Below are 26,537 nucleotides of genomic sequence, written 5' to 3'. Positions count from 1 at the left end.
CAATGAGCAGCGAGTGAGGGGAGTGGCAGGCGTCGTTCTGAGGCTGGCCTGTGAGACACTCGTCGCGAGCCCAGTGGCCAGCGCGGCCCGGCTGCCCTCCGCCCTCCCTCTGGGTCAGAGCAGATCCACGCACAGCAGAGGTGAGGGGTCCGCTGGCTCCACAGCACCACAGCTGGCTCCACACCACGTGCCAGCCGGAGGCAGGAGGCGTCAGAAACGAAAAGCCAGCTCCAGCACGGTGAAACATTGTCCTAACACATCACACTGGAAAGCCCACAGTGCCGAGGCCGGGACGCTCACCGCTCTCCTGAAGAGCCTGTGGAAGAAGCCTTCCTTCTGCAGCGGCCGGGCTGGCTTCTTGGGGTAGCTTTTGCCTTCCTGACGGGGGTCCTGAGCTTCCCGGGCTTCCCGGTCTTCCCTGTCGTTGATGTCCTGGAAGCATCCCGACTCGATCATCTGCATCGCAGAAGGCAGGGCAGAGCAGCAGGCGGACAACGGGTCAGCCGGCCCCCATTTCTATTGGCCCTGCCTCCTGGCCTCTTCTTGGGTAACCTGCCCCCCCTCCCTCCCCGCGGTGCCTCCAGCCCAGCTTAGGCCAAGGGGCTCAGGGCCGGGAGCCCCCTCGGACCCAAATGACCACCTCTGCCCGCCACCTGTGAAGGGCCCAGGGACAGCGGCCGTGGATAATTCTACCTCACCCTCACCCAGGTGTGTGTGACAGCTGAGGAGATGCCGTCACACATGTACACACACATCCCGGCACCCTGACAAGCAGTACCTCATTCTGCCAGGGGATGGGGACACAGCCCGTGACAAGCTGGCTGTAGAAGGTGGTGTCGGTGGCGTCCAGGTAGATGCCTCTCACCGTGGAGAACTGGTCGATATCCATGACGTCCTTACAATAAACCGCTTGCGGCTGCGCACGGAGAACAAGGAGGCGCAGGCCGTGAGGCACTGGGTACTGGGTCTCCCTCACCACTAAGTCACATGCACGTGGAGGGCGGCCTGACCTCTCCCTCCGGTCCTGATCTGCGGAGCCTCTCATGGGAGCAGTCTGACCCTTCCCTGAACGCTGTCATTAACTGAGGACACTGTCATTAGCTGAGGACACTGGCATTAACTGAGGACACTGGCATTCAGCTGAGGACACTGTCATTCAGCTGAGGACACTGGCATTAACTGAGGACACTGGCATTCAGCTGAGGACACTGTCATTCAGCTGAGGACACTGGCATTCAGCTGAGGACACTGGCATTAACTAAGGACACTGTCATTCAGCTGAGGACACTGGCATTAACCTGAGGACACTGTCATTCAGCTGAGGACACTGTCATTAACCTGAGGACACTGTCATTAGCTGAGGACACTGTCATTAACCTGAGGACACTGGCATTAACTGAGGACACTGGCATTAACTGAGGACACTGGCATTCAGCTGAGGACACTGTCATTAACTGAGGACACTGTCATTAACTGAGGACACTGTCATTCAGCTGAGGACACTGGCATAACTGAGGACACTGGCATTAACCTGAGGACACTGTCATTCAGCTGAGGACACTGGCATTAACCTGAGGACACTCTCATTCAGCTGAGGACACTGTCATTAACCTGACTAGGAGAACTGGCATTAACTGCGGCCACTGGCATCAGCTGACACTGGCTAATGGACACGGCATTAAACTGAGGACACTGTCATTCAGCTGAGGACACTGGCATTAACTGAGGACATTGTCATTCAGCTGAGGACACTGGCATAACTGAGGACACTGTCCGGCCAGTGCTCCTGCCCACACACCTGAGACGCACGCCTCCCTTTCGGCAGTGGACAACGGGTTACAGGCAGGCCAGGGGAAGAGGGTGGTCGGGTGCTCCCTGTCCCCGTCAGAGCTCATCTAGGTCCCAGCCGAGGGAGGCTGGTCTGCAGACCCTCCTCAGGGCCAGGGGCCGGACTGCTGTCCTCAGGGCCAGGGGCCGGGAGCAGGTGGGACGTGCCAGTGCGGCCGCCTGCCTGGTGGGGAGTGAGGAAGAGTGCACAGCGGCCTGGCCTACTGAAGGCAAGGGGCGCCCTGCAGCTCCCAGCACGCACACCACAGTGAGAGGACCACTGGGTCCTGTCCCAATGCCACCACAAGGGGAGACACACCAGGGGAAGGCTGGCGGAGCTGGGCCCCAGCCCAAGGCCAGAGCCTGTACTGATCCCCACTTAAGTGCCAGTGCCTGACACGTGGCCATCAGACTGCTGTCGCCTGGCTCCACAGTCCGCTGGGGGAACTCAAGGGAACTCCCAGAACCGCCCAGACCTCTGGCCTATGCGTCCTAGGCCACACCTGTCACCTCCCCCCTCAGACAGCACTGTTGCCGGCCTTCCAGGTGCAGGCCCCGGGGCCCCAGGCCTGGTGGAAAGAAGGCTCGAAGGACCAGCCAGTGGCCCATCGGAAGTCTCTGTCTGGGGCTCTGCTCCGGCTGTAACTGCCTCACTGCTGACCTGCGCAGCCTGGAGCCGGTGCTGTTCTCCCTGTGCCGATACCACAGCATGTCACCAACATGCAACCAGACCCATTTCCGGGGAAGAAGCACTGGTGTAAGACACATGGGTACAACCCGAGTCCCGGACTGTCACGCTATCACACCCTGTTGGGCCACCTCACATCCGGCCCATCGTCTGTGCTGTGTGCCTACCCAGCACTGACACGTGCCCACGCCTTCCCCCCACGCACTGAGGTGACCACCGCCGGGCCCTCCGTGTGCAGCCAGGACTCTGAGACACACGCTGGCCGGCACTGCCATCAGAAGGGGCCGCTGCCCAGGAGGTCTGAGGACACACTGGCCGGGCTCAGCTCTGATGGCCCACAGCGGACACCAGGTCCCAGCCTGAAGCCAGAGCGCTGCTTAGAAGACTGTGAGGACAGGCCTGGGCAGTGGGGGCCGGGGAGGGAGGAGGAACCAGATGTTAGGGGCCTGAGCGGAAGCCACACCCACTGGCTGCACCGGGTGACCCTGAGCTGCTGGGCAGAGGCCCGCCTTTGCTGGGAGCCCTGCTGGTGGGCACAGGGTACTCACGTCAGGGCAGAACGGGGGCTCTAACATGTGCACTTCCAGCCTCTTGAAGTTAATGTTCTGGAACACGGGGTGCTTCCGCACGCCAGCGGCTCCGTCACCCATGCAGCCCAGGCGCTCCTTGTGGTTCTTGGTGAGCAGCTGGAAGCAGAAATGGAGTCAGAAGCTCCTGGGGAGAAAGGAACGCAGGGCAGCTCCACGGCCAGAACCACGGAATGGGGTGGGCACCACCACCGAGCAGAGGCCCTCAGGGTGCAGTGCCCACCCGCCTCATTAATTCAGATTTGACCAATTAAACAAGTGAGGCTTCAAACAGTTAAACTACAGGTTCCCTTTGAGCTGTCAATAAATAAAGAGTTGGCTAAGTAAATCCCTAAGTAAAACAATAAACTTTCTAAAAGAAATAGCACCATTCAGCATTCCGAGGAACCACTTACCGCTCAGTCACATTAGAAACACTCACAGCTGCTCTGTTCAGGAGGGGGGTCGCTGGCTCAGCTGGAGACGACTTAGCAAGCCCCGTTCAGAAATCACACCACTTACAGTCAGCGGGAAGGATCTCTTCCAGGGCTTCCCACCCACGTTTGTAATGATCACAGTTCAGGAGGCCGTCCTCCACAACCGACCAAGAAGGTCTGGCTGGGCTCACGCACCACAGGACAGACTGGAGCGAGCACACACGGGCCCCGCTGCCTGGGCTGCTGACCCGGACGGGGCGGGAGCACAGCGGCTGGGGTCAGCGGCCCTGCTGCGCCTGCACCAGCAGCGGGGTGAAGAGCCTGAGGAAGCACAGGAACCTCCATCTTGTGTAAAAACCACTGTTTGAAACTCTGCTTTGTTAGGGAGGCCCTAGTCCTATAAACTGTCACTTTAAGAGTCTCTTATTCTATAAAATTACTTTGTTTTTAGTTCAAATAATAGAAAAAGATAAACTTAACTGTCTGACCTTGCAAGCTAGCCATCCAATGCACTAGACAAGTCGTTGGCAAACTGTGGCTCGCAAGCCACATGCAGCCCGCAAGCCGCAGTTTGCTGCTCTATTGACTGAGTTTGCCGACCACTGTAATAGACTGATGTAGACTAATACTGATAGTAATTCCCATGTTCGTATTCCAAGTACTAACTCATTATATATTCAAGGTTACACTGTAACAATAACTCACACAGAGTCCTTCTGTAATATCTGCAAACAAAGAGGCTCGAAAAGTATAAATATGGGAGACTTCCTCTATTTTGGGGCTCAGATTTGGAAGAGACACCTCAGGACTCCTAATTATTTGGGTCATTAAGGCGTCTTGAAGGAGGGGTATGTATGGGAGGGGGGGCAATGTTAAAATATGTACACAGATAATAATTGAATTAAAAAATGGGGGGGGAGAATAAAATAAATAAATAAATAAATAAAATAATAATTAAAAAAAAAAAAAAGGCGTCTTGTATCTCACTTGTAGTTGTTTTACGATACAACCCGGACGGACACCAGGGCCCCGAGGGCCTAAGTGGCACTGGTCATCTGGCCCCTCCAGTTTGCTGACCGCTGGCCAGATTCACCTGCTTCTCCGGAAATAAACCCAATTTCCAGGCAGAGGCCAGAGAGCATTCTGGCTCCAGCCTACCTGCTATTTACTTATTTATTTATTTATTACTTTTTCTTCCCCTGCCTTTCACTATAGCCACGTTTCTGGCTGTTTCAGCCTGCCAGGAGCCCGTGAGGCCTGAGGCAGGCTCCATTTCTCACTCAGCTTCCCACATCCCTGCAGCCACCCGAGGGCAGCAGCACTCGAAGTATTTGTGAGCGCACGGACAGCAGCTTGGCTGGGAGCTGACTAAACTCTGTCAGTCCAAGCGAGCAGCTGGAAGAAAGGCCCGAGCCCACTGCCAGTGCCAGACACTAGCACTGCCACCCGCCCCGGACACACGGAGAAGGAACCGGAAATGGCTACTGCCGGAACCATCACCCCCTGAGCTACTGACACCCTTCAGTAACAGCTGCCTGCTGGAGATGCCAACACCCCGTCCCACCAGCCACTCCCCCAGGTCACGCCCTCCCCTGCTGCCTCCTCCGTGTGGCCCGTCTTTCTAACCGGAGGCGGCACTGTGGCTCCGCAGCTGTGGCTCCTGTGACAGGAGCGTGACCCACAATGGGGCCTCGACCTCCCGCCTCCTTTCAACCCCGCGGCCCCCCTCCTTCACCTCCTCAGCTCCCTCCCACCCGGCGGCTGGGGACCTCCGAGACCAGCAGCCACAGGCCGTGCGGAGCTCGCACTGCGCGTCCACGCACCAGCATCACGTCTCCGGTGCCCTCTGCCCCACACTTCACCTCTCCTGCCCCTCCTCTGGGTGCAACCAGGCAGTGTCCAGCTTCTCCCCTCCCGGCAGGGCGGACTTTCATCAAACCCTGTAGGCGCCACCTCCCTCTACGCTGGAATCTGACCAGGCCTGGCTGGCCCCTCCGTCCTCCTCGCGGTCTCTTCCCGGCACGGCCGCCCATGGAGCCGTGACGGCTTCCCCGTCAGTGGGCACTGGGCCTCCCTGTGCGAGTGACAGCCCACAGCCCTCCGGCCCACCCCCACTCCTGCGGCAGTATGAGCCCTGGGCCGGGGCCGGGCCTGGGAGGACAGGCCCACGGGAGGTGCACACGTCCTCGCACACGGGAAGAAGGGAAGGAGTGCACTCGGAGGTCTACGTCCTGGCTTTGGGAGGGGCAGAGAGCCCCTTCCACCCCTCGGTGGCGGCCGAGGACACAGAGTGAACGAAAGGGCCTGCCCAGCCGGAGCACAGGGGGCAAACTGCCTGCGCCGGCCCTGCTCCCCGCAGCGACCGCAGCCCCGCAGGCCCGACCTGCACGCACTGAAGGACAGAGACGTGGGCGAGGGGACAGGCGCTGCCTGAAGGTCCTGCTCAGGTTAGTTCCACGTGACGTGGTCAGCGACACGAGGCTCTGCTGTGCTCTGAGAGAGGCACAGCGGCCCCTCTGAGAGGCAGCCCTCCCCTCGGCTCCCCTCGGCTCTGCGTGGTCAGAAACCATCACGTCATTGCTCCCAGCGGCATCCAGAAGGTTCCCTCCTGCCTGACTCGGGAGGAAGTCCCTGGTATTGGCCTCAAGCACCGGAGGACCTCGGCGGCCCTCCCGAGCCAGGGCCTTGCTCACTGGACACAGACGCCCCTCGGGGCGGCCATGGCCGCGGGAGGGAGAAGCTCACGCCCCCGGAGCCCACCCACCATCCTGCAGACGGACTCGGCGTCCTCCGAGAAGCTGGGCGAGTACTCCTCCGTGTCCTCCTGCACACGTCGCTCCACCTCCTGCCGCTTGACCTTCTCCCGGAACCCCCTGAAGGGGGAGTGCCCCTGGATCATCTCGTAGAGCAGGCAGCCCAGCCCCCACCAGTCCGGGCTGAAGGTGTAGGCCTCGTTATTGATCACCTCAGGAGCTGCGTGGCAAATACAGCAAAGGCAAATTAAATTGTAGCTCTAAATTTCCTGGTAATTAATTCCAAACAACACACTGTAAAGGTAACATGTCTCAACATGCATGAACCTACAAGCATGTTAAGCGAAAGAACCAGAGCAAAAGGCTGCGTAGCGTGTGACTATTTCTAAGAAACAGGCAGACTCGCCAAGGGCCCGGGGACTGGGGGCGGGGGTGGGGGTGGGGGGAGAGACAGGAGCTGCCAGGGATGGCACGGGTTCTGCTGAGGGGACAGAACTATCTGGACTGAGACAGTGGTGGGTGCCCAGCGCTGTGACGCCCGGGACCACGCATGTGCACTCGAGGCCGCGGGCTTCACGTGGCGAATGACCTTCCAATGCAGCTGGCCCGGAGGCTGTACTCTCGGAGCGGGAAACAGCCCCCAGCAGAGGAGCTACTGGGAGGGGGCTCCCTCCAAACAGAGCCACAGCCCCGGGGTCCTGGCCGTGGCCATCTACCCTCATCTATCAGGTCCCCGCGGCAGCTGACGGCAGAGCAGCGGCCAGGGGAGTCACCGCAGGCTCCCGGCCGGAGCTGCGAGGTCACTGCTCTGGAGCTGGCCGAGGCAGGGCCCGCGCACCCAGGCTGCGGAATGGCCAGGGACAGTTCCCTGCGGGGACTGCGAGGCCGCATGCACCCGGTGTGGCAGCGGCAGTGAGATGGGCTGTCCGGTCCCGACCTGCCTCCATGGAGCCCGAGCCGGCTCTGGGCCTCAGTCCCACCTAGGAGAGGAGCGGACGGGAGGCCTCCTCACTCCCACGCCGCCGGCACCACTTCAAACGCCACCTGTGCCTCAGGCAGAACGGACTCCAGGTGCGTTCGCATTTGAGTGTCTGTGTCCTGAGGACTCGGGCACCTAGACAGAAAGGGCAAGGCTCGCTGAAGGGGGCCTCTACGTACCCATGTAGCCGACTGTTCCGACTCTTCCTCGAACTGTCTGCCCTTCTGGGATCTCCAAGGCTAACCCGAGATCTGAAATCCGGATATGTCCTGCGTGTGTTTAAATACATGACACCGATCACAGGGGGGCGTGCTGACGCTTCCACACCTACAGAACGGAAAAGCATCTACACATGGCGAGGCACAGCGGCCCCACGGCAGACTGCGGCCTGTCACAGACCTCTCCGCCTCTGCTCAAAGACCACCGGGCGTGCAGCTCCACTAGGCGGGGGCATTAGTGTCTGCCTGGCTCGGGGCGGGAAGCCGTTTGACCATCGACACCAGCTGACCAGCTCCCCAGGCACGGAATCGTTTCAGACCAGTCTACACAGCACTCGAGACAGGAAGGGGACCTCAGACTGAGGCTGCACCACAACACAAATCCCATCATGCGCTGGGCGCGAGCCCACCCAGGAGGCAGGAGGGGCAGGGGGCAGAGCAGATGCTGGACCGGAGGCCTGGGTGAGAGTCCCAGCTCTGCCACGTTTCAGCTCGTCTGGGTTTCCTCCTCCCAAACAGACAGATCCCTCGGCAATTTGGTTTTCTATATTTTATGTTTAAGCAGAGTTCACGCATGTTGCAAAATTTTAAGTTCCCCTGTCTCATTTTTCTTTTAAAAGGTGATTCTTTTAAACTGAGAAGGGAACAGCAAGCCTACTGGAAGCACTGCACGTTGGAGGCACGGCCTGGGGGGTGGGGACACAGGCACACTCACGCTGGCTGAGCACTGTCCCATGCAGCAAGGGTCCCTGGGTGGATGCCCGGCGAGGGCACATGCTGGGAGGGGGCTCCGTCCCCAGGAGGCGGTGTGTAGGGAGCAGCTGACCGATGCTTCTCTCTCTCTCTCTTCTTCTCCTACTCCCTGCCTCTCTCTGTTCAAAAGCAAACAAAACCACCAGCTCCACACCCAGGAGGGATGTGGCAGAACTGCACGTGGCCTGGCCTTCGGCCTAGCACCCACTCTGATGGCCCCCCACCCCACCCCACCCCTGGCGACAAGGGCCGGAGGTCTCTGTGTGCGGGGAGTGGCCTCTGCTGCATGTTAAACAGCAAAGTGAGGAAACGGCATGAGGACGTTGAAGCCATCAGGGCCTGTGCCTCAGCACCGGAGGAGGACGCGCAGGGGAGGAGAAGGGAAGGCCGATGTGAACCAGGGTGAATACTCTCTTCAAAAAAAGAGGCGGGGCACGTTTTCTCCGCCCACTCAGCAGGCCCAGGAAGAATGGCCACAGAGCAACGAGGCCGCGGGAGCAGGCCCTGGGGAGCAGGGGACTCAGGTCTCGGCATGCACAGGGGCCTGGAACATGACCATAGCAGAGAGCACATCCACTGGCACCTGCTGGCCAGGCGGGCAATGACTCCGATGGATGGACCCACAGCAGTGCTAGAACGCACCAGTTCCTCACGAGAAAGCAGAAAGCGAGCCCTCTGGCCGTGAAAACCAGGGGACTCACAGCCAAGTGTCTCACCTGACTTCCCTGAGCAAAAGGTGAACAAATGCAGATGACACAGAGTTCCCTCTCACAGGGACTGCGGCAAGGACGCGCAAACAGAGCGATGGCGTCAGCGTGCCGTCGCTGTGAGTCCCGGTTATGACATTGAGACACTGACCGTTAAGCCATCAGAGAAAAGGCTGCTGACCAACAGCCAGCCCCACGAGCTGCTCCTGACACCCTCACAGGCTCCCGCGTGGCCATGTGCACGGCTGCCCCAGGCCACATGCCCTGTAAGGAGGGCCACCTGCAAGCAGTGTGCCCACGCTGAGGGATACAGCAAGATGCGGGCCACGAGCAAGTCAAGGACAGAGCACGTCCTCACTGAGTGTAGCGAGCCTGCTGCCCGCCTAACCCCGGAGGCAGGCCACCGTGCCATCCCGGCGCCTCAGGCTCCCGCTGTCTGCCGTGTCTACGGGCCGCACGCAGGGTCCGCACTGACTGCCCCCGTCCCTCTCAGCGAAGCCTGTGCTCCGGGGGAGGCGCACTCACCGTGGTCGTCCAGGAGGATGTTCTCGGGCTTTAGGTCTCTGCGAGGAAGAAGCGACAGGAAGCTCGGTTAGGAGGAAGCTGACCCTGTGCTCATCAGCAGCTGCAGCCACAGCCACGCGGGCTCAGCGCCCGACAAGCAAGAGGACACTGAGAGTGAGCACAGCGCCCGCAGCTGAGGCCCAGTGACCCAGGAATTGAGTGGGCAAATGCTCAGAAGGAACTTGTGGCCAACGGGAGGGTTTGAGACCCTGGGATGTCAGGAGAGAGGGTGAGGCTGGCAGGCCTCCCAGGGAGCGGGCGCAGGCGAGACCACCAGGGGGAGATGAGAGACACTGCAGCAGCTGCAGGATGGGCTGCTTTCCCTCCGACAGAGCACATTGCTGACACTAGCCAGTGCAATTCATTTCGTTTTCTTTACTGAATTCTAAGAGACAGAAACAGCCAAGTGCGTGTGACTGTGAGGCACGTAAGTGCTGGGCCATTGGCTGGCAGCCCCAGGCCGCAGCACTGCTCCACGCCGCAGATGTCGGAAATGGTTCTTACTCGACGTCAGGGGCACTGCCCACGTCTGACCAACCGAACGGAGAGCTGCTCAGAGACGAGAAGCCGCCTCTGAGGGCCACAGTGTAAGCGGCTGCCCCTAGGGAGCGCGGGCCCCTGGGGGGGGAGGCCCGCTCACCTGTACACGATGCGCTCCCTCTGCAGGTCCTCCAGGCCGCAGCACAGCTCCGCCGCGTAGAACACCGCCCTCGGCTCCTCGATGCCGGGGCCGCCCAGGTTGTAGATGTGGTACTTCAAGTCCCCGCCGTTCATGATGGTGAGCACCAAGCACAGGCTGTCTTTGGTTTCGTACGAGTAGCATAAGCTCACCTGGAGGCGGCAGCATCACAGAAACAACGGACACCGGCTCAGCCCGGGCCGCACCCACGGCTAACCGCATTACGAGCTCCCACTCCCTGCGCCAGTGCGCCGCTCCTGAACTGGAGAGAACTTGCCCACCCCCCCAGGGGTGGGTGGGTGGCACCACTTCACAGACACTGGATCATCATCCCAGGCTACCCTCACCCGCCCCCACAGCGCCCGGGGGACTCCCAGCACTTGCGGGCAGCCAGCCGGGGGGGGGGGGGGGCGCTAACTGCATGGCTGTGACCACGCAAACACAGGTACTCCTCATGCTTTGTCATATGCTCATGAAACCCATTTTGCCTGGTCAAGGTTTTCACCTACGTTCCTATTGGTTTGCATGTCATTCACACACACACACACGTACACACGCTGCCGGGCCCTGCTGGACTGCACTGAATTCATTTCATCGCTGCATCAATCCGGGCAGAGCTGATGCCTTCGGACCAGCGAGTTTCCCAACCCACGGACGCCTTGGCTGGGGCTTGTCATTTTCTTTCCTTTTTGAAGTGTTCTCTCAACACAATGTTGAAACTTTTTAAAGTGGTTTTTTAGCAAGAGAAACACCGATCCGCTGTCCCACTTATCCAGACCCACTGTGCTTGTGGTATGTGCCCTGACTGGGGGTCAAACTGCACCTGGACATATGAGGCGAATGCTCCAGCAACTGAGCTGCCGGCCAGGCTTCTGTCATTTCTGAACTAGCGTTTTATCGGTCTCAGTGGAGAAGTCTTGCACATTTTCAATTTTTGCCTAGATCTCGCTGTTTTTTGATGCTATCATAAGTGGTGTCATAAACAGAGGGGAGGAGCACCTGGCTGGTGCAAGCTTGCAGAGGGAAGTCACTGCCAGACCAGGCGTGGTGGAAGCAGCGGCTCTGTTCCAGGCAGGCTCCCCACTGTCTTACATTTATTAAGAATTGAATAAGGAAAGAGAGGGCTGTTACTAAAGCAAAGCTGTTCCCAACACCTACGGTATGCGTCTTATCAGCACAAGATAGCAACCGCACACGCACTCAACCAAGCAATTCCCACGGCTGGAAGGAAGGGGCTTTGAGGCAGGTCGTTAAGAAAAGTGCTGGTTACCCGGATCCTCAGGGAGGACGAGAGGGGGAACTCCCTACAGATCTCCTGGGCTCTCTCAGGGTCCCGGGAGACGAGGGGAGGTACTTACTACAAATCTACTTTGCACTTTTTCTAAGAGTCTTTTCTCATTTAGGGCCATGGCTTCACCATTCCGCCTCTTTATTCTTTTCTTTTCTAGCTTTTTGCAGGCATACATCTTCCCCGTAGCTCTCACTTGACAGGCATAAACCTGGTGTTAAAAAAAAGGAAGAGGTTTGCACGGAGCTGAGCTCCCCAGGCTACAGAGAGGCGTCTTCTGTGAGAAGCCTCTGGAAGAGCAGCGACAGAGCTGGCCAGCTGCCCCTTCCTCCCTCAGCTACCTCGTCTACGGCAGGGCGCGGGGGCAACATGTGAACAGACATGCTCTAAAGCCCAGGGCAATGGACAGAAGGGACTTGTTCATACATGATCATGGTGCACTGGTTACCATGTCTCCCTCCTTTTTTGTACAAAAGCAAAAGTTTTAGAAACTAGATTCTTGACTTTCATACATTTACTATATTTAGTTTTAAGTGATATTTACATATTATTTAATTTTATATTATGAACATAGCAAAGCAAGACCCCACGTACCAGTCCCCAGGCTCTGGACTATCAGCCTATGACTCCTACCCACACACACATACACACACACAAACCCCCACATCCCATGCACAACTGCTCCACAAACACACACACACACACACCAAACAAGGCTTACTTATAATTTTACCCATCAATAAAATAAACCTTATGATAAAACATAAAGTTCACTGTGGAAAATATTTGAAGTATTCAAAAGGACAATGATTAAAAACTCACCTGAAATCCCAAGAAAACTACCATGAGTGTTTCTGGCTAGCTCCCAGCCCCTCCGTACACGCACCTGTAAGAACATGGACCTTGTCCCGCCCGCCCTGGCTGACATGTTCCTACTGAACTCCTAAAACCCGTGTGCCTGTGACAAGAACGTCACTCTTCTGTGCACACAGACCCATGCGCTTGAAGCTCCCTCTCCTCTTCCCCTGACAAAACCCAAGCTCTGGCCTGGACGTCATGAAAGGAAGGGCGGGAGGAACTGTAGAGGTGTCCGCACGCGACAGACTCCCCACAGCGATGTCCATCATGAAGGTGCACACACCAGCACTTGGTTGGATCATGCAAACGTTCTAAAAGGTCTGAGACTGCCCTGGCCGGCGAGGCGTGGTTGGTTGGGGATCATCCCCAACTCCAAAAGGCAACATGCAGGGGCTGCGGGCTCGATCTGGGTGGGGACCGTGCAGGAGGCAGCCGATCCACGTTTCGCTCTACACAGATGTTTCTCTCTTCCTTCTCCCTTCCTCTCTCTTCTAAGAGTTGATTTTAAAAATATTTTAAGAACAGTAACTACTGAACGAGAGGTCTGGAGAACTGAACAGGTGCAGCACCGCTGCCTCTCTCGCGGCGATGGCTGCGCGGACGCCTTCCCGCGCCGTCCCAGCGGGTCCCCGGGGGTCACTCTCGGGTCAGCTTTCCAGGCGTGAGAGGAATGCCGTGGCCTTGGCTTTGGCTGTCACGGGGAGTTGGGGAGATGTGTGCGTTAAACACGGGCGGCAGGGTGGGCCCCTGGCAGCATCCACTTTCCTTCCTTCCGGCTCCCCCGCGCTGGGCCTTCTACACGCCTCACGAAACATGCTCATGAAGCAACGGCGTCTCCTTCAGTCACCTCGGCACACGTGCACGTGCGTCTGTCCACCCACTACGGTGGCTCCACTCCGCCCGGCACAGCCATCACGTTTAAAACCCACCTCTCCTGTATTTGTGGGCAGTTTCCCCTGGATTTTCCTAAATGTCCACGTTCTTTAACACCTTTTGCTGGAAGTGGAAGATGAATGTATGTGCAAACCGAGTTAAGCTGAATAAGCGCATACAAGAACATGCTTTTGTCCTAATGAACTTTTCGACTAGCCCTAAATTATGGAAGTATAGTCACAAAAAAACCCACAACAGACACAGAACTGTCCGCCCTGGCCGGGAGCTCAGTTGATTCAAGTGTCGTCCCGATACACAAAAAGTTGTGGGTCTGATCTCTAGCCAGGGCACATACAAAAAATAGTCAGTGAATGCATCAAGTACATGGAACAAATCGATGTTTCTCTCTCTCTCTAAAAAAAAAGTCAACAAATTAAAAAAAAGAAACAGAACAATTTTTCAATCAGGACAGACAGAACATACACACTGGACATGGGAATCAGTGTCTTTATGAAGTGAAAGGTAAAAGCAAAAGATAATGATTTTTTCCCAAAAACAACTTCCTGATTTTTTATTTTTATTTTTTTAAATATGTTTTTATTGACTTCAGAGAGAGAAAGAAAGGGAGAGAGGGACAATAACATTAATGATGAGAGAGAATCACTGATGGGCTGCCTCCTGCCTGTCCCCTATTGGGATGGAGCCCACAACACAGGCATGTGCCCTGATCTGGAATCAAACCATGATCTCCTGGTTCATGGTCGATACTCAACCACTGAGCCACACTGGCTGGGCACTTCCTAACTTTGTTAAAAGCTTTTACTAAAGTACTTTTTGCACCAAGTTCAACCTTAATGCTTGTGCTTGGCTAAAATTATGCCCTGATAGCTGGTGTGGAAGTCAGTGTGCGAGTTCAATGGATGGCGACTTGCAGCAAGTGCCTCTCCAATACCTCGCTGGCTAGCATGGCTCCCATTGGTCACATGACACTTACCTCTCCAAATCCACCTTTTCCTAGAACTCTGTAATGTCTAAATGTTTTCTTTGTTACTGGCCGCCTAAGTAACAAAAAGAAAGTTTCAGGTCTCACGTCACATTGTTATTTTAAAGCAGAACAGCCTACCTCGCTGGTGTCCTAGGCTTAGTTATGGAACTTCACTGGTCCAGGGGAGGGCAGGAAGTCTGTAACTGGGGACTGTGGCCCTCCAGGGGACAGCTCTCAGCCGCACTCAGCAACAAGCACACGGAACCTTTTTCATTGAAAACACTGATGACAGATGCAGAATGGTCCAGTTATCTTTAGTTGTGAAAGACAAGTCTGCACTAGCCCCCATGTGAAGTATTATTATTCTCAGGCATCCCCCTCAGGCCAGTCAGAAAGCTGCTGAGGAAAAGGACGGGTCTACAGCACGCTATCCTTTAAAAAACTGGACATCTGGAAAAATATGTCTGAACTAGAACTGGAAAAGTGGTCAGTCTATCTATATATATAAAAGGCTAAGCAAAAACCTAAGCTACTGGCCAACGGGCCGGTAGGTGTGACACACACTGACCACCAGGGGGCAGATGCTTAACGCAGCAGCTGCTGAGCAACACAACTTTGCAGAGTGTCCTCATGGGATGTCAAGACTGCCAGTTTCCACCCGATCCAGGCTGAGGAACCCCACCAGCTGGAGGGACCCCGCTCACTCTGCAGACACTGGGGCAAGACCATGGAGGTTGGCTCCAAGGTGTGCTCAGCCCGTTTCGCCCAGTCCCACCCCACTGGCCACCTTCTAATTAATTTTCTTTCAATGTGCATGAATCTGTGCACCAGGCCTCTAGTCAATAATAACTGCAGCCCTGGCCAGTGTCACTCAGTGGTTAGAATGTTGGCCTAAGCACTGAAGTGTCGAGGGTTTGATTCCCAGTCAAGGGCATGTACCTGGGTTGTAGGTTTGATCCCCAGCCCCGGTTGGGGTGTGTTCGGGAGGCAACCAACCAATGTACCTCTCTCACATCAATGTTTCTCTCTCTCTCTCTCTCTCTCTCTCTCTCTCTCTCTCTCTCTCCCTTACCCCCCCCCCCCCAATTCCAATCTCTCTAGAAATCAATGGAAAGAATATCCTCACTCTTCAGGTGGGATTAAAAGTAAAAATAATAACAACTGTAATAACAACACTAGTGGCAGCTAAGACTTTGTGAGCACTCACTCTGTACACAGGACTAGGAAGGCTAAGCATTTCACACACATTCCTCAGGCGACCTGGGCATCTAGAAGTGTGGATCATGAGCACCTCGGGGAACACAACCAGGACCTGAAGCCAAAGGCTAAGTCACGTGCCTGAGGCCATAAAGCCACAGGAGGCCGCACAGCCTGAGACCCGTTACATTGTATGTCTGTGACCCAAGGACAGACTTTATTTTCTACCTGCTGCACCAAGTAGGCTGACAACAATTTAAAAAAGACAGAACAGCTGAAACCGGTTTAGCTCAGTGGATAGAGCGTCGGCCTGGGGACCAAAAGGTCCCAGGTTCAATTCCGGTCAAGGGCATGTTCCTTGGTTGAGGGCACATCCCCAGTAGGGGGTGTGCAGGAGGCAGCTGATTGATGTTTCTCTTGCATCGATGTTTCTAACTCTCTATCCCTCTCTCTTTCTCTCTGTAAAAAAAAAAAAAAATCAATAAAATATATTGTAAAAATAAATAAAAAATAAAAACAAAAAAGACAGAACAGAGTCAACTGAATGAGGAAAAACTAATAACACACATTAATAATTTCTGTACAGAAATACCATATGAAGGCCAACATTTCCAAGAGTATTTTGACAGATGGAAAGGTATACATCAATCAGGGTGATTATGAGAAGTTACCATTGTTTTCACTGAATCAAGAGAGAACATACCTTTCCAGCCATTTCCACTGTAAAAATCGAGAAAAATATGGGCTTTCTTGGTATTCTTCAAATGGTTTTCCACTTAAAAAGTGATGGACAACTCTAGAAAAAGATTGCATGCAATTATACACCCCTGTTTCATTACAACATGGAAGCAGCTGTGTTATGCGCCTAGGAGCCCTGGACACGGGCAGGTCCGTGTCTCTCTCTCTCTCTCTCTCTCTCTCTCTCTCTCTCTCACACACACACACACACACACACACACACTATTCGGTACTGAACTCGAAGTCACAGGCATCCACAACAGGCTCCAATGTGTCCGTGAGAATATGGAGGGAAGAATTCAAAGGAAATGAAATCAATTTACCCTCCCAGTCAGAGGTTCTCTTTATGTATATGGACATCAGAGAAACAAATACTTTATAAAAACAATCTGTCTGTAAAAGGACAATAATTTAAAGCATATTCAAAGTGTGTGTGCACGCATAGGCCTGTGTATTTCAGGAGGGGATATAAACATTTTATAAATACAATGGAGGAATGTCTGACTGATAATAGTCACAAGGCAGAAAATGTTAATACGTGACACAACCGTTTTTGACACTGGGAATAAATCACTCAATAAGTGACTTTGCGCTGCACGTTTTCTCAGGTGTTCTGCCATGGCCATGCCGCTAGGTTTATTTATAACTGCTTTAGAAGTGTTGCCGAGACCGGTTTGGCTCAATGGATAGAGCGTCGGCTTGGGGACTGAAAGGTCCCAGGTTCGATTCCGGTGAAGGGCATGTACCTTGGTTGCGGGCATATCCCCAGTAGGGGGTGTGCAAGAGGCAGCTGGTCGATGACTTTCTCATCGATGTTTCTAGCTCTCTATCTCTCTCCCTTCCTCTCTGTACAAAATCAATAAAATATATTAAAAAAAAAAAAAAAAAAAAAAAAAAAAGAAGTGTGAGAGTCTTCTAGGGAGTGGTAAGGGGTGGAAGGCAGCCGGACGCTGGAAGGAACACGCCTCGGAGGTGCCCATGGCTCCGAGGCTGGGGAGCTGGGCAGCACAGCTGCACTCAGTGACAGGAGCCCACCCCCACAGGGCGTTCCAGACGACAGTGGGTGTCGGTGGCTTATGACTTTTAAAAAGCATAACTACATAAGCAAAAGCTCTCCGTCCGCCACGCTTCAGAGTGGGCCGGTGTGAACCTGAGAGGAAAGGCGTGAACAGCTGCCACGCTCACTCTTAGAGCTGACACCGCTCTGGGCTCCCGGCCGCCCAAACGTTCTCGCACACAGGCCTGCTCCCAGGGGCGCTCACAGCCGCACTTAGAGTCAGTGGAGGATTCTGACTCGGCTTCAGCTACACCGTCTTTATCAAGGTATTTAAGAATTTCCATGAAAAGTACAACACAAACAGTAGCTGATGCTACAGGGTGAGGCAAAGCAGGCTGACCGTTTCCACGTGGACAATAACACAGAACTAGTGAAGAATAGCACAAGACCGGACTCTGTTCTGCACTCCAGCTGGAAGCCACTCTCCCTCGCCCTGCGTCACGTTGTGTACCTCACAGTCCATACAAGTCAACGGTGACCACCAACCTACCAGCGCTGCTCAATTTCACTTCCTAACACCCCACCTCAGAACAGTGAACTGCTGCTGGGCTCTAGGCTGGGAAACAAGGCCACCGCACACATTGTAAGCAATTACAACATTTAAAACTGCACAGTGCTGGCCGTATTTCCAGTGGTTATTGTCAGTCTGTGTACCAGGAGAATCTTGGGTTCAATTCCCAGTTAAGGGCAAGTGCCTAGATTGCAGGTTCGATCCTGGCCCTAGTCTAGGTGAGTGCAGAAGGCAACCAATCGGTGTCTCTCATACTGATGTTTCTCTCTGTTTCCCTTCTCTCTCTAAAATCATTTACCATTTTGTATAACTCTTTCATCCTGGACACAAGCACAGAGCAGAGGGCCAGGAGTCGCGGAGGGATGCTCCTGCCCAGCTCCGCCGGGACTGCCTTGGTGGGTCAACGGGGCGAGGGTGATGACTGCTCCTCAGCCCGTCCCCGTGAAAGTGCATTTCAGTTTCGACAGAACGCGGTTAAGAACATGCCTCCCGCCGAGAAGCCTGCAGCGACGGGCAGCGGGCAGGGCCCTTACCTGACACATTCGTTGAACAGCTCCTTGGAGGGGTTCTCCTTCAGCTGCAGCCTGCACACTCTCACGATGCGGGCAGAAATCCGGGGCAAAGGGGCTGCCGAGGTCTTCACAGCACAAACCAAAGACACGACGGTTAGTGATCTCACCAACTACAGTCCTGAGCAAACCTAACGCCTACTGTAAAAACGGAAACACCAAGTGCGTGAGGTCAGCCTGGTACCACCGTCACTCTGCCCAGCCTCACCTCCCAGGGTCAGCGTGTCACCTCTCCCTGGGACATCGAACAGGGTGGGAGCCGAGTCTCCAGAGATACTGCGCCCCACGGACAGCATCACTCACACGACAGCCCACGGTGGGCGCCACCCAGTGTCCGTGGGTCAACAAGATGTGGTCCACCATTCAAAGGGGTATTATCCGGCCTTAACATGGACCTGCCACCTGCCACACACGAACGGCCCCGAGGACAACATGCCCAGTGAAATACGCCGCCGGGGAAGGGCAAGTTCTGCGCCTCCAAGTGTATGCCGTCCCGACAGCGTCAAGTTCGTGAAAGACAACAAGAAGAGCGGGGCCTTGGGCTGCGGAGGGGCCATGAGGGGCTGTTGGTCACCGGGGACAGAGTTTACTTCTGCATGATGAAAATGTTCTGGAGAGGATGCTGGTGACCACTGTACAATGGGAATGGACTTATGCCAAATTTTATACATTTTTTATCACAATTAGAATGCAAACACACACACACAAACGCTCAGAAATACACACACTTTTCCCTCATACAAATGGAATAAAAACTATACACAGATGTTCCTCAACTTATGATGAGATTATGTCCCACCAAACCCATCCCGAATTCAGAATATCATAGGCCAAGCCTACCTAACACCCAGCTCAGCCACACTGACCTGAACCGTGCTCAGAGCACGTACATCAGCCCACACCTGGCAGCTGTCCTCCACCGCCTTCCCTCTCTCCTCACAGAGGAGTCAGGGGGGATTTTGTAGACATGATGGGACACAAAAAATCTCCAGAAAATGCTGACAACATAGCACACTGCAGAACAGAGGTGGGGAACCCTTTTTCTGCCCAGGGCCATTTGGATATTTATAACATCGCGAGAGGCCTGGTGCACGAATTCATGCATGGGCGGGGTCCGGCAGCCCGCTCCCCCTTACCCCCCACATCAGGCCAGGCCAGCTGGGGGGAGGGGCCCCAGGAGATTGGCTGGCCAGCCCTGCTCCCAATAGGGGTGGGGAGACTGATGGGGGCAGGGCCGGCTGGGACGGGAGCATGGAGTGGGGGCTGAAGAAGACTCACTGAGCCGGAGCTGAGCACAGGCCCAGGCTGCCTGGCCGGCGGCCTCAGCTTACGAGAAACCCCAGAAGGCTCTGCGAACACCCTGAGCTCCCCTTGGCCGGGCGGACTCGGAGCTGGGGCCTCCAGCACATTAGACACAGCCAGCCCTCGCCTGTCAGCCAAACCCTTTGCGTCGAGAACCGAGTTCCCCTTCTTCTCTGGGGCCCTGACAGTGAAGCGGCCAATTGGAAGATCTCACTTGAAAGTTATAGGGAACATGTCCACCTCAGAGACGTCCTCTGGAGTCCTACGGCTCTAACTCCCATGTTGGAGGGCTCGATCCATTTGGCATTATGCTGTGTGTGTGGTGTGAGGTAAGGGCCACCTGCATTCTTTTGCATGTGGACGTCCAGCTGTCCCAGCAGTCTGTTGAAAGGTGACTCTTTCCCCAGAGTGCTCGTAAGCTGTTGTAAATTGTGGGAAGCCACCCGTTGTCCTCACTATCAGAGAAGCATAAACAAGGAGCCCGGAATGCTAGGGAACCTTGAGCCCTGGCAAGGGCCAGAGCTATGCACTGATTGTTTAGTCCAGACAATGGGGGCTCAAGCAACTTCCTGACCAAATGGTCTCAGAATAAATCTTTCTAATATTTACTGACCTTTAGGATATCCTGTCTCCTCAAGTTTTCTGCCTAAGGGCTAGATGTGCATCCAAAACTGAATAAAAGGGTGGCAAGCCTGAGCACCAGTGGAAGTCCTTTCCCCTGCACTGGGCTTTCCGCTGGCCCCCAATATTTACAAATTATTATCTTGTCTCGTCTCTTTAATTTGTGTGCAGCCCTTCTCCAGATCCCGAACCCTGAACCATGAGGGACGTGGGTCTTCACAGTAAGTCAGCTGACTGCAAAGGGATGTGCCGGCTCCTGCGTCAGTCCCCGCCCACTGATGGGGTGACTGTCCTTGTGCCAGCACCATGCGGCTTCTCAGATCAGTTACCAACTTCTGCAGAAAGGGGAGCTTGGGAGTACAATGAACCTACAGTCATGGTGGGGAGTGTTGTCATCTTAAAAAATATCAAGTCTTCTAATCCATGAACATGGGAAGTCTACTTACGTTCTTTAACTTCTTTCAATGATGTTTTAAGTACAAAAGTTTTGCACTTTTTATATTTACTCCTTTTTGATGCGCAATTGAATTTTGTATGGTGATCAAGTGTCCTGCAACCTTGACAAACTCAATTATTAGTTTTTTCTCCCTAATGTATGTGCGGACACCTTGAGATTTTCTACTTACAAGTGTTATGGTCTGCATGATTCCCTCAAAACTCGGATGCTGAGATCCTACCCCCCAAGTGACACTACTGAGACGTAAGACCTTCCGGAGGAGCTTAGATCGGGAGAGGGAGCCCGAGAGAGGGGTCAGGGCCTCCAAGAGCCCACGGAGACACCAGTGAGACGTGCCAGCTATGAGCCAGGGAGAGGAGCTTTGTAAGAAAGAAATGTTAACATACATGTTACTCCAATTAAGTAAATGGCTCTGCACTCTAATTACATAAGTTACTTACAGATCTTTATATCTGAAGAAGAAACACACCTCATTAATGAAGAACGTTTTTAAGATTAACTGTCCACGCTCTCTTCGGTCCTCGTCAAGGGTGACTTCATATTCTGCCTGAGTGCAGAGACGACGGGAAGAAATGTTAGCTAACTTCTCACCGACGTCAGGCGGCTTCAAGTCCTCTGGCTTCCAGAACTGACTGGAGCCCACGACCAGAGAGCAGCCCACTGTGCCAGGGCCTCCCGAGAGCGCTGAGGGCTAATGATACAGCAGAGCAGCCCATTCCATGATGCTCCGTCTGTACTTTCAGCCGCGAACTGCGGCCAAACAAGCAAACAGCTCACGGACCCGAGTGCAGTTTTCAAGGTCTCAGTCACCCACCACAGGGCCGGGGAGACTGTCCCGGACTCAGTCACCCACCACAGGACAGTCAGTCGAACACAACGCCGCTGCTGCCATGGAGAGGCACCGCTGGATCCGCGAAGGGAGACGCGCCTGGACGCCCGGTGGGCCCGGCTCAGTCGCTGACGGTCAGACAAGCAGAGTGGGTCTCCCCGGAAGAAGTCCCTGCCTACCACAGTGGCTTCACCCCGTTCTGGAGTTCCGCCCTGCCCTTTCCCTGGCCTGCCTTACAGATGGCACCCTTTCCTAGCCAGACCTCACAACCAGGAAAGCCAGTTTCTTTTGGTAAATCCCTTCCTATCTACCTCGTTCCTTTCACTGAGCCCTGACGGATTCAGATAGCATAGGTCTCTGAATTCCTAAAATATAGCAGCTTGGCAAATATAACCCAACTAGAGGCCCAGCGCACGAAATCCTGCGCAGGTTGTGTCCGGCTGGGGAGAGGGGACTCGGAGGCTGGCCGGGTTGAACTTCAGGTCGAGGGGGGGGACAACTTGCCATTAGCCTTTTATTATACAGGGTATGTAGACGTACCACATTCTACCAGAGCTGAGTAGGCAGCCCCACTGCATCCGAATTCTTCCTTTAAAAAATAATTGCCTCCTTTACAGCCTCGTCTTTTTCTACTGAAGGCACCAGGAAGGAAAGGGGGAGCCCCAGGGAGTAGGGAGCAAACAACAAAATAGGCAAGAGCCTCGAATGCTTTTCTGAAAGAATACATTTAAACAGGATTATCTTAAAAGCTATGTCAGAGGCAAAAATGAATGAACACTCAATGGCATAAGAGAATACTCTAGGTACAATACGTAGTCAGCACTTACTGGCTGATACACCTAGGACAGAGAAACAGTGTTAGTGCTTAGGGTGAGGTCATAAGTTTGGTAAGAGAGCTTTTCTGCTAGATTCTGCCAATTTTCTACTGTTAAGTTGCTTCTGAATTTCAGTTTCAAACTCCTACATCTGCCAGAACTAAAGATTCAGAAACACGGGATTTCTTTGCCTCTCAGAAAAACTCAGTGAATGCCAAGTATGACGCGGAGAATGTGGGACACTTTACATGTCACAGTGCGCTCCACTCCCTATCTTTTTTTTAATTTTAAATATTTTATTGGTATTTTACAGAGAGGAGGATGGGAGAGAGATAGAGATCTAGAAACGTCGATGAGAGAGAAATATCAACCAACTGCCTCTTGCATACCCTCTACCGGGGATGTGCCCACAACCAATGTACATGCCCTTGACCGGAATCGAACCTGGGACCTTTCAGTCCACAGACCGACGCTCTACCACTGAGCCAAACCGGTTTTGGCTCCCTGACTATCTTTACGCTCAGTTCACTGCTCCCTCCTGGGTGCTGGAAGCAGACAGCACTGCTCAGAAGGAGGAAGGCCACTCGCAGTGGCTGCCTTAAGCACATCGTCTTCATTCATTCGCTGTTCAACCTCCTCACAGATCAAAGCAGCAAGTTTCAACATTACTCACTGAGCACACGTGCCTCCGGCCCTGAGGGGCAGTCCTGCGCGAGTGGCCGCTTTACACTACAGCAGAGGGAGACATAGAGGCCACTGCCCCCCACCCCCCTCACCCGTCACAGCCCACGTCAACTAATTCAGGCTCCTCCGAGCACAGAGCAGCTGGTCAGCACAGGTGACCCACTCACCACCGCATCCAGGAACTCTATGCAGCGCTTCAGGTTGTCTCGGGTGTCGCAGAACTGCCGGAAGAGCAGCCTTCCTATTGGCTGCTTGTCACAAAGACTGCTGTAATCCTCTTCTGCGTGAAGAAAGGGGATAGAGTCATTACAATTCAGAAAGTGCTATTTCTGAACCTTACATACCAGATACAGTAAGAGTGAAAAATTGTATTTGCAGCATTTTTTAGATCACTGTTTTGCTTACCAATTTAGACTGGCCTATCCTGACGAGTATTTAAAACTAGAGGCCCAGTGAAATTCAGCACGGGAGGGGGGATTGTCCCTCAGCCCAGCCTGCACCCTCTCCAATCTGGGACCCCTCGAGGGACATCCCTCTCACAATCCAGGACTGTTGGCTCCCAAATGCTCACCTGCCTGCCCTCCTAATTGCCCCTAACCACTTCTGCCTGCCAGCTTGATCACCCCCTAACCACTCCCCTGCCAGCCTGATTGATGTCCAACTGCTCCCCTGCCAGCCTGTTTGCCCCAAACTTCCCTACTCTGCCAGCCTGCTCACCCTTAACTGCCCTCCCATGCAGGCTTGATCACTCCCAATTACCCTCTCTTGCAGGCCTGGTTCCTCCCAACTGCCCTCCCCTGCTGGCCATCTTGTGGTGGTCATCTTGTGTCCACATGGGGGCAGGATCTTTGACCACATGGGGGCAGCTATCTTGATCTTGTGTGTTGGAGTGATGCTCAATCTGCATATTACTCTTTTATTAGATAGGATAGAGGCTTGGTGCACGGGTGTGGGCCGGCTGGTTTGCCCTGAAGGGTGTCCCAGATCAGGGTGGGGCTCCCTTGGGGCGTGGGGCAGCCTGGGCGAGGGACCTGTGGTCATTTGCAGACCAGCCATGCCCCCCGGCAACCCAAGCAGAGGCCCTGGTATCTGGGATATATTTATCTTCTACAATTGAAACTTTGTAACCTGGAGCAGAGCCAAGCCTTCTGCTTGCTCTGTGGAGGCAGCCATTTCTGTTGGGATTGATTCACCTTCTACAATTGGAACTTTGTAACCTTAAGCAGAAGCCTGGGCCGGCCAAAGTGTGCGGAAAGCTTGGCTTCCTCTATCGCCAGGGAAACCCAAGCCTCCCTCCTGCTCGTTCAGTGGCTACAGCCATCTTGGTTGGGTTAATTTGCATAATTATTGGTCAATTTGTATATTACTCTTTTATTAGGTAGGATACCTAAGCAGAGCCAAAGATCACTGGAAAAATTGGCAACTAAGGCGTGCAAAGCCACTGGGTCATCCTGCTCTCCAAAGGAAACACAAAAGGAGCAGTGTTCAGAGGGGACCGAGGTCACGGTCACACCACGGAAGGGGGAGAGGTGCCTGAGACAATTACCAGCAGGAGAAATACACCGCAGGAAGGCGCCGAATTAGATTTCAGAAAGCTCTCTCCCATTTGGCTGCCTTCTAGCAGCTCACACCTTACAGGTGTTGCTGATGCTTAATGATGTTAGCTGTTCTTGGGACTGTTCTTCCTTGTCTTCTTAGCGAAATCATATGCTATACACCTTACCCCTAAACACTAACACTGTTTTGAGAACAAGGCACTAATGTTTGGTCAAAGTGTCAAGGAGGATATAAACTAATATGTTCAAACCAAGTTAATTTAAAGGTCAGCGAGAGAATCGGCTGCCCTGTTAGCAGTGACTTTGAACTTAAATGAACATGGCCGTGTGCACTCCTGCAATGAAATTCGTGAAAGCCAGATGCCACCACCAATTCCTCAGCTGCGGGCGGACGCCGGGTACACAGGGAGCCCGGCCGCCCGCTCCGCATGTCTGCGCATGCACACAGCACAGGCCAGGGATGGACACTCGGGGCCCGGGCACAAGCACAGGCCCTGATACCAGCAAAGGTGCTGTAAACCTTCTGTGACCCGGTCAAGGGCATGTACTTCGGTTGCAGGCTTGATCCCTACCCTGGGCCAGGTGTATGTGAAAGGCAGCCAATCCATGTCTGTCTGTCTGTCTGTCTCTCTCCCCTCCCTTACACATTCTCTAAAAAGTCCATGGAAAAATATCCTCGGTGCTGACCCATAAACGTGTCTCCAGCACAGCAATTCTTCCATTATAGACACAGCGGGTCCTCATAGCCAATTGGTCTGGAGGTCAATTCCTCCCAGTGACAACAACAACAATCAAGACTTAACTACAACAAGGCTGTACACGCAGTCCACAAAGGGGTGCACCAAGAGTGTCCACATCAGGTAACTGGGAGGCTGACCCACTGAACCATACAGGACACCCAGCACACAAAGCCACCCTACCAACTCAGGGAAGCAGCGAAAACGCCGAGACAAGGAAACAGATCACAAACGAAAGAAATGGATGACAACAAATGACTGGACATAGAGTTCAAAACCACAGTTACAAGGTTTTTCAAAAATTTCCTAGAAAAGGCCGATAAAATTAACGAGACCCTCAAGGATATGAAAAGGGACTAATAGAAATTAAACATACACTGACTGAAATAAAAAATATTATACAGAGACCCAACAGCAGACTAGAGGAACGCAAGAATCAAGTCAAAGATTTGGAATACAAAGAGGCAAAGGACACTCCTCCAGAGAAGTAAGAAGAGAAGAGAAGCCAGAAAGTTGAAGATAGTGTAAGAAGTCTCTAGGACAACTTCAAGCATACCAACATCAGAATTATGGGGGTGCTACCCTGTTTCCCCGAAAATAAGACAGTGTCTTATATTAATTTTTGCTCCCAAAGATGCGCTAGGTCTTATTTTCAGGGGATGTCTTATTTTTCCATGAAGAAGAATACGGTACACATTTATTGTTAAATGAAAATAAAGGAAATTTATTACCTGTATACGGTAAGGTAGTACGGTAGTTGTCAACACAAACCAGACAAACTGTGAATCCTACAGTATCAAGAATTTACTTATTTATTCAATGACAATCATGTCATCATCTTCTGGAACATCATCATAACAATCCAATTCCTGAATTTCCTGATGAATTTCTTGTGACTCCATTTCTTTCAGAATCAGTGGACCAAATCTCTCATGTTTAGCCTGGGGGGGGCCTTATTTTCAGGGGGATGCCTTATATTTCACTCAGAAGGAAACCTGTAAGTAGGTCTTATTTTCGGAGGATGTCTTATTTTCGGGGAAACACGGTAGAAGAGAGCAAGATATTAAAAACCTATTTGAAGAAATAATGACCAAAAATTTCCCCCACCTGTTGAAAGAAATAGACTTACAAGTCCAAGAAGTGCACAGAACCCCAAACAAAAGGAATCCAAAGAGGACCACACCAAGACACATTATAATTAAAATGCCAAGGGCAAAAGACAAAGAGAGAATCTTACAAGCAGCAAGAGAAAAACCGTTAGTTACCTACAAGGGAGCACCCATAGGATT

General features: G+C 53.5%; 1 protein-coding gene across 1 annotated transcript in view; it reads right to left on the bottom strand.

Moving 5' to 3' along the window:
* GRK4 (G protein-coupled receptor kinase 4) overlaps positions 1-26,537 on the bottom strand; it is a 36,912-nt gene that overhangs the window by 637 nt on the left and 9,738 nt on the right. Inside the window, exons 3-15 of the mRNA XM_036417195.2 lie at positions 23,123-23,235; positions 21,097-21,174; positions 18,212-18,315; positions 16,076-16,168; positions 14,185-14,248; positions 11,530-11,670; positions 10,133-10,323; positions 9,454-9,491; positions 7,430-7,519; positions 6,283-6,491; positions 3,064-3,201; positions 779-916; positions 301-456 (exon numbers count right to left, since the gene is read on the bottom strand). Coding sequence (XP_036273088.1) covers positions 301-456; positions 779-916; positions 3,064-3,201; positions 6,283-6,491; positions 7,430-7,519; positions 9,454-9,491; positions 10,133-10,323; positions 11,530-11,670; positions 14,185-14,248; positions 16,076-16,168; positions 18,212-18,315; positions 21,097-21,174; positions 23,123-23,235 — 1,553 coding nt within the window. The remainder of the gene's footprint in view (positions 1-300; positions 457-778; positions 917-3,063; positions 3,202-6,282; positions 6,492-7,429; positions 7,520-9,453; positions 9,492-10,132; positions 10,324-11,529; positions 11,671-14,184; positions 14,249-16,075; positions 16,169-18,211; positions 18,316-21,096; positions 21,175-23,122; positions 23,236-26,537) is intronic.

This window comes from Pipistrellus kuhlii, unplaced genomic scaffold, assembly GCF_014108245.1.
Source record: "Pipistrellus kuhlii isolate mPipKuh1 unplaced genomic scaffold, mPipKuh1.p scaffold_m20_p_58, whole genome shotgun sequence".
Classification (NCBI taxonomy): Eukaryota; Metazoa; Chordata; class Mammalia; order Chiroptera; family Vespertilionidae; genus Pipistrellus; species Pipistrellus kuhlii.
The sequence above is the reverse complement of the archived record's forward strand: the minus strand, read 5'-3'. Positions and strand labels throughout refer to the sequence as shown.